Here is a 10,900-nt window from a genome sequence, read left to right on the forward strand (position 1 = left end):
TTCATAAAGATAGATTAGTGAGACTTTTTTTATAACTAAATGAAATTCATCAAGACAATTTTTTTATAGGAACGATTCCAAGTAAACATACCTTAAGAAATAAAAATAAAACAAAGTAAAAGGGTTTTACTAAATTTTGAATGAAAAAGTTTTTTTAGTAGCTTCTAAATTCTTATTCATTGAGTATATGGAACATTCAAGTAGGAGCAATAGTGGTGTTGGAATCCTTGAAACTTAGGCAGAATACTTATTTATGAAATGTTTGATGACCAGCATCAACTTCTTTGATGGCTCCGAGTTGGGATTAATGGTGAAGAAACCATGTTGTTGTCCTTCAAATTCTACATACTCAACATCTTTACCCAAATCCTTGAGTTTCATTGCATAATCCTCTGCCCTGTCTCTAAGCAAATCACTCCCTCCAACCACCACTAGAATTGGGTCAAGATCAATTGTTTCAAGACTCTTGCTAATTGGTCCAAATGGATTCACAAGTGGATGATCAGTGTTTTCCCCAACAGGTATTGAAAGCCTCCAGAACCTGTTCAATTATGCAGAACAAATTCACTAGCTAGCATCAAAGAGTAGTAACACAATAAATATGTCTTTGCACACTAAAACATTCACAATTTATGCACTAATTACTCACTCACAGTGATATTTGCATACTTGTAAATTTACAAAAATATTTTAAAAATAATAAAAATATAGTCCAAAATTACTTTATTTTGTATTCAAAAATTATTATTAGAATAATTGTGTAATTTTATATATAATAAATACATAATTATAAATGTTATGTTAAATAATAAAACTTTAATTATTATCTCTCTAGCATTACCGTAAATTTAAGTATTTATCGATATTTATTAAATGTACTATTAGTAGTAAAGCTCTCGGAGAGAACAAAAATAAGAGTGTTAGCAATAATAATAAAATCATGTTTAATGTTAATGAAAGTTTCATACCTTATTGTATTTCTTCTCTAATTTTATCTGTGGACAATAATTATGTCTTTCTCGATTTCTTACACACATCCATAATTTTACTATGATTACTCATCGGACTCAGAAAATCAAGAGTATGGTATTAGAGTGTGGATTATATTAAAATTGAAGTGATAAAATGAGTGTCGAAATCATTTTCGAAAATTTAGTATCGAATTTTTTTTTTTTTTTTTTATAAAAGGTATATAGAAATAAGACCTCATACTTTAATCAATCAATTATTGATCCACAATTTCACATGTCTCATATTCACTCGAATGATCCCATGATATATTGATTAATAGACTAATTAATAATTATGATTTGTGAATAAACATGTTTAATTTGAGGTTTGAGTGTACAGAAGGAAGAACAAAATAAATATGATGCTCAATTGAATACCATAGATTCACAAACCTGTCAATGAGTTCCAAATTGAGAAAAGCATCTTTAGGTCCTTCAGCTTCTAATTTGGTTCGGATAGTTCCACCAAAGAAAGGTGCCAATAGAATATAGCCTTTCACCTGAACTGGCGCCAACTCCAGCGACTTGGAGCCGAGCCTAACAGCCAAATTGTGAGCTATGTTTCCACCGGCTGAGTCGCCCGATATGAACACTCGGCTGAAATCACCCACTCCATTCAACCATGGATCCGGCTTGTCGCTCACAGCTTGGGCTTGAAGCCACTTGATGGCCGTGTAGCCATCCTCAATTGCAGCTGGGAGCCGATTCTCGGGAGCGAGCCGATAATCTGGGGCAACGACCACGGCTTGAAGCTCAGAAGCTAGCCGAAAACAATAGTTTTGACAATTAGGCCACGTGCGGGAGCCGATGCAAAAGCCGCCGCCGTGGATATAGTAAAATATGGGAAGCTTGGAGCCGGAGTGGCACGAAGCGGCTGGCTTGTAGAGCCGAAGCCAAAGGTCATGAGTAGGATAAAAAATGACATCTTTCCACAAAACGGTGCCGTCGTCTTGGACAGGAACATTGAAACTTGGATTGGAAGAACGCACTATAGAACCATCACTGTACACATGAAGAACACCACGACAATCATCCACTAAGGTGGGATTGGAATCCAACGTGTTGGACATTTTTTCTCTTTGTGAAGAAAAAGGATGTTGGATGTTTTAAATTTTAATGGATCAATTATGTATGAAAAAAGGGATGTAAAGTAGAGAGTATCAAAGGGAGAAGAAGAAATAAAAAGATGCAAAGCATAAAGAAGTAGTTGGTGAATGGTGATGCATGATTTCATTGGAATTTTCTTAAGTGTGGTTGACATGTAAGACAAACGGCAACCGAGGTAAGAACTCAGAAGCATATGTTGTCACTGCCTTGGTCATTCTTTCTTTGTTTTGTCCTTATGTTTTTAGTAGTTGCCGAGTGTCTATCCAATTACCATTCAAAGATACTCTATTTTCCAATTTAAAAATTAAATATCTAAAATTTATATTCATTGTTACAAACAATATTACACCATCAGCATAATTTATTATTTTTAATTAGCAATTAGTTAAAAAATATTTAAAAGGATTGATTAAAAATATGATACTAAACTATTGGACTAAAATTATTGTGGACTGCCAACTAAAAATAATGGTCATTATAATTAAAATTACTTTAAACTTTTCTAATTAATTAATTCTCATATTTAAGATTAATAAAATCAACTCTACTAGAAAAATTAAAGTTTAACGATCAATAATCAGTAAACAAATCGACAATCATAATATATACGCAGAACAAAAATCAATTATTAAATCAGTCATATATATATATTAAAAATAAATTAAATAATATATTTATAAAAAAAACATAACATATTATTTATTGATTAATTTAAAATGTACACATGACATTTTTGATAAACTTATTTGGATAATCTTTTAAAAGTCATTGAATTAATTAGATGACTACATTAAAATTAAACTCATACTTCAAATACGTATAGATTAATTTAAAATTATTTTTTATTTATATTGAGTTTAAAAAAATAATAAATTAATTGATAATGATTAAATGTTATTATTAAATTAAAAACTTATTTATATATGTGATTAGTTTATTATTTGTGTAAAAATTAATAAAAAGCAAAACAGGCTCAATAACAAACTTCAGGCCCATAAATTTTAAGGGAATAGTTACTGATCATACCAATTCTTTTCTATTAGAATAAAAACAAGCTTAAGGTCAAAATGATGATCTAAGCCCAAGATCATATCACACTCTCATGGTCCATGAGAATGGTTGCTAACTAAGAAATGAAACTTTATTTCTATCTGAACCAAATCAAAGATACCAAACCAATTTTCTCTCTTCTCTCTCAACCCACGTGAAACATTTCAAAAAGAAAGCAAAAAAAAAAAAAGATAATTTTATTGGCTGATTTTTTTGTATATGGAAGAAATATTGGTATTTTTTTTGGGAAATGAGATTATTTGGTATAATTACAGAGGGGTGAATTTTGTAAGTAAAAAGGTCAACACGTGGGGCGTGGTGCAACACGTGGAGGCGTGTTGGACATGTGGCAACATCCTAGCCAACACGTGGGAGCGTGTTGGACACGTGACAACATCCTGACCAACACGTGAGGGCGTGTTGAATGAGTTCCACAATACTATAATACACTTCAAATATCAATATTCAACCAAAACACCATTTTCATTTCCATATTAAAAATAATTTTTGAATTTTATTAGAGTTCAAATTAAAGATGAAAAAGTGAGTTATCAAAATCAAACAAGAAAAAGAAATTCAAATAAGCTAATGTTCTAAGCAAAGATCATATTCGAAGGCTAAATCAAAAAACGTTTTTATCTTTGTGTTTCATTGAAGATTGTTGAAGAAGTCTTCGCTCTGCATGCACCAAACTAGTATATTGAATATTATGAAGCTCTGCTGCTGCTATTGTTGAAATTGGGGAAGAAAAAAAAGTCAATTATTCAAAAGTTTAATTATTCTGTTGGTCCCTATAGTCTCGCAAAATTTTTAATTAGGTTCCTATATTTTTTTTCCTTTTAATTGAGTTCTTGCACCAAATATTTTTTTTAATTGGGTCCCTAAACTTTTTTTTCCTTTTAGTTGAGTCCCTGCACCAATTGTATTTTTTTAATTGGGTCTCTATACAATTAAGTCAATTACTGTTATGAAGGACCTAATTGAATAATATTAAATTAATTAATTTTTAAATTTTTGCAATATACTGTAAAAAATTAATAAATGACAAATCTAGTACTTTAAATAATTAAATATCAAATTTAGTACTCTAAATAATTAACAATTTATTCATCGTTTTTGTTCATAGATTATCCATCTCTTTAATATCTAATTTTTCTTCGTCTTTTATCCATCTTCTCAATATCTAATTTTTATTCATCGTATGCGATCTTCACAGTTGCAGTAAATCCAATCAATTTTTTTATTATAGTAATCAATTAGTTCGTGAAAGAGTCTTTTTTATCTTATATCATTTAAGAAATAATGTAAGATTTTGATTCCAAAATTGAGATTAGTGAATAAAATTTTTTATTTTGTAATTCCTTGTTTTATTAGTTATGACAGTCCTCGTCATATATTAAAAGTATATATATTATTAAAAATATAATTTTTAATATATTAAAACGGTTTACTTAGCCTGATTAAATAACTGTAAAAATTACCAATTTTTAAAACAAAGATAAAAAAATTTCATGTTAGGACACTTAAATAATGCTTGTTTGCTCTTTTTTTTTGTTGACTCATGGTTCACTCTGTGTGAATTTTTTCTCGTGGTTGTTGTGTTTTTCTTCTTTAATTGTTTGTACTTCGTATACTTTGTTATTTTTATTTTTTGTTCTTGTTTTTCTCCAATTTCTTTAAAGAATTTTCTTTTTTAAATTTGTTAAAGTGTGGGTGCTTGAGCAGTTACACAAAATGAAATACGAAGAGGAATAAATTAAATTGAATTAGAAATCAGACCTATTTTAGTTTGATTTGTATATAGCCTTAACATGAGAATTAAAATCGATATTTTTTTTTATACCAAAACAAAAAATAAAATTCCAATTCCAAGGATTAATCAATGCAAAAAATATTATTCTAAACAATGGTAGAAAATTAAAAAAAATTCTACATAAAGATTAAAAAATATCAATTTATGTCACAAACATCTAACAAATAAAAATAATATTAATATATACAAACATATAAATAGAATACAAACAAAATAATTTTTATAAATAAATTAATTATATAAAATAAAATATAATTAACAAGACATAATATTTATATGACATGGTTGTTGAAATAATAAATAAAAATGATATTACTTCATCGTAAAAATATGAATTTTTTAAACTAATATATATAATATTAATATATACAAACATATAAATAGAATGCAAACAAAATATTTTTTATAAACAAATTAATTATATAAAATAAAATATAATTGACAAGACATAATATTTATATGACATGGTTGTTGAAATAATAAATAAAAATGATATTACTTCATCGTAAAAATATGAATTTTTTAAACTAATATATATATATATATAAATATGGTATCATACCAATCAATTGAATATATAAAAAACTTTAATTACGTACAAATTTCAATTGATTGTATTATCATATCAATCGATTGAATAAGAAAATATCCTTATTGCTTTGTAAAATTCAATCAATTGTGTGTAACAATTTCAATCAATTGAATTTTGAGAAAATCCATAAATTCAATCAATTGTTTTATACCTCTAATTGATTGAATTTTGAAGAAACATGTGCTATTCAATCGATTAAATTACTAAAAAATACGATTTTCCTAAAAAAACCTCATTGATTCACATAATCACATTACCAAAAATATTTATGAAGGTTACGATTAATAAAAAATCTATTTCATTATTGTTTTTTTAATGGTTAATAAGCATCATAAATGAATAAAAAATAATAATTTATAAAATAGAGGATAGATTTAATAATTAAATAATATATAAAGAATTAAATTAAAATTAAAATTAATTAAAAATTATTTAGCAGTTATTAAAAAACTTAAAAAATACATGTTTTATTATTGGACCATTTATAGCTTAAAGCTTCTAGTCGAATCTTATGCCCGAGTGAGTCCAAGCTGAATGATTTTGAGCGCGTCTACATTCCTCTGGGACAAAACTCCGGTAGTTTTTATTGCGGGGCTGGATGACTACTCCGGAAAATTTAGTATCAATGGAGACAAATATATTTATCAATCAGGCTGCTTATCATTCGGAACTTGAAATCAACGATGGCAGAAAAAATATAATTATAATTAGAGTCAATTATGATAAATATAATTTCAAAAATAAATAAAAACCAATGTAATATATACTACACTGCACCAAAAGATCTAATTGTTTAATGTGAACAATAACAACAATAAATATTTAGAGTTATTAATTGCAAACATTCTTTTAAATTTTATAGTTATTAGATTTGATTTATTCTGATTTAATTTAACACAAATATAATTATTTGATCTATTCTATTATTAAAAACGATTGTGTTTTGAATGATTATTATTCTATTTTTTAAATTTAATTTCACTGCAAGAGATTCATGCATGACTGTTAATTTTTAAAGTGTATGATTTTGACGCCACCATCTAAATTGTGAAACAAGGAAGAAGATAAATTTTAATATATACTAATTAATAAATATAATTTAAAATAAAAGTCTATTTTATTTCACTAAATGAAATTCAAGAACTCAAAAGACAAAAGTATCAATCTATTTTATTTATCAGTCCCATTAGCCCATTTTTATATCTCCCTCTATATGTTTATCTTGGATGATCTTATTCAGCATTTGCTGATTTTAAATACATTGATGAAAAATATTTATCCAGTTCTTTTTGCATTGGCAAGTTGCCATGTCTATTAGTCCTTTGATGTGCCATAATATTTCTGGCATCCCCTGAAGAACAATTAATTGTTTACATATTTTTCTTGCAGGCAAGTCTTTTCGAGGGAAAAAATGACAATAGTTTGATCAGGATTACCATTGGAGGTCTATTTTTAAGGTTTGTGTTATATAGCTGCCCGAATAACTACTACCAAAAGGATTAAATAATTAACTAATCTTGTTTTTGTTCATGGGTCTTTGGTATTATTTATTGGTGTTAATAGGACTTTAAATTGAGTAGAACTATATACAAACTAATCTAAAAGGATTTAAATTGATATAGGATGTTTTAGTTTTAGTGTATGTTTTGGTGTTATTATTTTGATAAAAAAAAAGATTTTTTTTATTTTTTAGTATATTTGATAAATTTTTAATAATAAAAGTAAAAATACTAGAAAAATAAAAAAATATTTTTTTTTGAGAAGCTATAATTAACATCTTTTTTAAAAAAAAAAATTTCTTTAAAAAAATGTTTTGTAATCATTGATAGACAAAAATATCTTTACTAAAATTTAAAAAAGACATCTTTTACCTTTTTTTTTTTCATGGATGAATGTACTACACATTCAACGTCTCCTTCATGCCTTGAACCTCAGAACCAGGTTCCAACTCAAACCGCAGCTCCTCTGTTAATCTCTGGTTCTCTTCATGCTATTTTTTTTTCTATTTTGTGTTTTAAATACATATATGCAATTAACTAATTCATACAAAACTAATACAAATTTTATTTTTTTTTGCTATAATCATATGTGATATCTTTTATTTTTGTTTTTATTTTCATAGATAAAAAAAATTTCTTGACGTTTGTTAGCACGCTTTTCCAATATTTGGTTCTTTGATCATTGTAAACTCCAATATTTAGTCCTTACCTATATTGAAAGTTTCTTTTTTGGTCCTTGTAAATATTTTATAAACCTTCTTATAGATAATCTTATAGATAATATCACCACTTATAGATAATCTGGATTTTATAATATCACCACTTATAGATAATCTGGGACAGGGTTGAATGTCTTGCTTCTACTTGGTGCATCTTGGAGAGATTGGAAAGCTTTTATTATTCTAATGAATATTGTGATGCTAATCTTTGCATTGAGGATCTCTTGTCCTCCACCTTGTCTGCATTATCCTTCTCCCCTAACATTAATATTTCTTTCTTTAATAAGGAAAAAAATGAAAAAGAAAAGGAAAAACATATTAGTGAATGTGAAAAATATTGGCCTGTGTGGCACCTATAAGTATTGTTGTTGGATATATTTGGTTGGCTCTTGAGCAAATAATTTCATCCAGAATGGGAAATAAGAAAGCAAACTATTAGCAAACTCCTCTAATCTGCCTCCATTCCCTTCAGATTGTGCCTTCTCCACTTCGAGTCTTCCAGTTTGGCAGTTAAGACCTTCAACTTTGATTTCTTGAGTCTTCACCATTGAATGCAGTTTGTTGGAAATGATTTGTTCATTAGTGCCACTCATAGAACCTTTGGTGGTGTTATTGTTATTTCCTCCACCTCATGCTGGGAGAGTACATAGCACGAGAGAATGGCTCATCCTTAAGTTCTGGAGAAAATATTCCTTCAACCGTCAACTGAGAACTGTATTGAACATTCCATCGCCACAAGGTATTAAAGAATTATGAGTGATCTAAAGTTGGGAAAATAAGGTGCCTTCAGCTTTCATCTTCTTTCTTTGGATGAAAAATAATGGGGGATCAGAGTTCCAATTATGTGTAAGACATGGTCATGGATGTGTAGCGCAGCAACCACCTTTTCAAGCTGAAACTGAAAAGGTAATCATATGGGAAACTTGGGATACATGAGAACCCAATCAAACCATTCTGAATCTGATGCAAGCTAAGCATGGACAATATCAGCATGATTTGATGTAACTAAATTAACAAGACATAAAAATTATCTTAGAAAGAGAACTCAAGCCTCTCGTTTTTCTTTCTTTTTCTTCTTTGCCACAGAGGAAAGACCAGAGTATGTTTCTTGACAGGCTTTGATGATAGCAGAGCTGAGCATAAAGTTAGCAGATCTATAATCTCCCGATGCCAAAAGTTCTTGATACATGTCGTTAATAGCCTCAGCAATGAAGGAGATGGAGTTATAGCATTGGAAACTTTTAAAAAAACGTACCTCAAATAACTTAGCACATTGTATTGAAATCCAGCAACCTCATATTCTCTCCAAATCAAACGAGCATTACTCAAATCTCCAGCATTGGTGTAGGCACTTAGAAGGAGCTTGTTCTTGACTGCCCAAAGCAAGTCTAAACCAATCTGCAAATTTGAGGACTCGGATGTTGTCAAGATGAGGTTTAGCCATGATCCATCACAGGGTAGCCAAAAAGAGTTTCAACCTTTTAAGAATTGAATTAATAGCCAATGGATCCATTTTTCAAATATTGAAAGCAACCTTATACAAATTATGTTGGGAGGGAACAAGAACTCACTTCATCAAAGACAACTTCCAATACTAGTTCATCACTTTCAAATTTATCCTTCAGTTTCTTGAACAAGTTAATAGCAGAACTGATGCAAAATGCGGTCACCTATAAATATAAGCGCATTACACATTGCAATTTAATTACAAAATGAATGAGAAATCAAATATATGATAACTCTGAAGCAGCCATTGACCCAATAGTCTAGATCACTCAATTCTGTAAGTAGCATAAGCATCCCTTCCAACTCTCCTTTCAATTTGGTGACTCTTCCTAATATGTCCCTAAATTAGTTAAAGAGCTGAAGAAAGATATAGCAATACTGTGTATTCAGAACCTTACGATAAGACTTATAACAACTTTCGGTTCCAAATTGTATCCAGCTTTATTAATCTCCTCATATACTAAAAGTGCCTTGGACAACTGCCCATGTGAGGCAAGAGTTGAGACAAGGAAGCTCTTGATTTCATTTAAGCTTTTTGCTGGTATGGTCGGATCCAAAATGACCTGCAATGTAAAACAAATTTTTTGATATTTTAGACTGCAGTTGCTATAGAATTTCAGTTTTATTTATCACTGTCTAGATCTTCCCCCCCTCCTTTTTTTTTTCTTCTCTCTAAAAAGGACTCCAAAGTCAAGTCTAGTGCCTAATAATGGTTCAGAAAATAACTTCAGTTTGGTAAGATAGAATTTACTTTCAAGAAAATGCAACATGGAAGATGAATCAGAGATTAGTGCCTAATACTTCCTGATATTTTTATACCCTCAATGTGTTGTATATTTAGTCACTATCAACATAATAACTACTTAAGCAAGTGCAATAGTTGGATTATACTTGATCAGCAGTGGATCCATGTACTATATATTAGTACAAGAGAATCCAAAACACAAAAAGGAAACAAATACATGCATGCATACATACTAACATACACATGTATAAAAAGACTCCTTTTCAAATCAGAACAATGATCCTGACATCACACAGCATCGAGGACATTACCAGAAGCATTCATGAGAAGTTCCTCACACAGCATAATCAGCAATGAAGCCTGAAATATCATCTTCATCAAAATCTGCATTACATAAAAAATGAATAACTCTAACTACTTATAAAAGACCACCATTAAGAACAACTTTGTAGAGCAAAACACAACTCCCTAGATAAACAAAAGTATAGAGCCAGAACTCAACTCATTCTTTCCGCTTGGAAACAGATTTCTAATGTCTTAATTTATTTTGGCTCAAACCCTATTTGGTGTTTACAATTTAACTCATAATTGGAATTGAGCTTCTGAATCCAAATACTTGAAATGCCTATTAGAAATGGTGTGCCTTTCTCTAAAAACATGCTTCCCCACCATTTGCACTTTTATGTCTCCTATTCATGCTAGTAAAGGAGGAACTCTATTGGCCCCCTGTTGCTGCCTCATTAGAATCTTCTTTCTTGCTCCCACCCTTCTCAGAGTATGTACTAGAATCATACAACAGGAATAGGTGCATTATTTTTCTCGGGATTGAAGTAACTTAATCAACAACCAAAGTTGTCAT

At 29.4% G+C, this 10,900-nt stretch overlaps 2 protein-coding genes across 2 annotated transcripts; both read right to left on the bottom strand.

Annotated features, from left to right (window-relative positions):
• On the bottom strand, positions 1-2,323 carry LOC112737492 (strigolactones hydrolase CXE15). The gene is made up of 2 exons (XM_025787411.3): positions 1,404-2,323; positions 1-541 (listed from the first exon to the last, which is right to left on the bottom strand). Exons 1-2 carry the CDS (start codon positions 2,078-2,080, stop codon positions 235-237), a joined length of 984 nt encoding a protein of 327 aa, XP_025643196.1. The 5' UTR covers positions 2,081-2,323; the 3' UTR covers positions 1-234.
• A 6,512-nt stretch (positions 2,324-8,835) lies between these two features.
• Positions 8,836-10,900, bottom strand: LOC112732806 (pentatricopeptide repeat-containing protein At4g04790, mitochondrial-like). The gene is made up of 7 exons (XM_025781607.1): positions 10,889-10,900; positions 10,336-10,425; positions 9,690-9,859; positions 9,531-9,621; positions 9,354-9,460; positions 9,042-9,222; positions 8,836-8,991 (listed from the first exon to the last, which is right to left on the bottom strand). Exons 1-7 carry the CDS (start codon positions 10,898-10,900, stop codon positions 8,836-8,838), a joined length of 807 nt encoding a protein of 268 aa, XP_025637392.1.

The sequence above is a fragment of the Arachis hypogaea genome, chromosome 13 (genome assembly GCF_003086295.3).
Source record: "Arachis hypogaea cultivar Tifrunner chromosome 13, arahy.Tifrunner.gnm2.J5K5, whole genome shotgun sequence".
Classification (NCBI taxonomy): domain Eukaryota; kingdom Viridiplantae; phylum Streptophyta; class Magnoliopsida; order Fabales; family Fabaceae; genus Arachis; species Arachis hypogaea.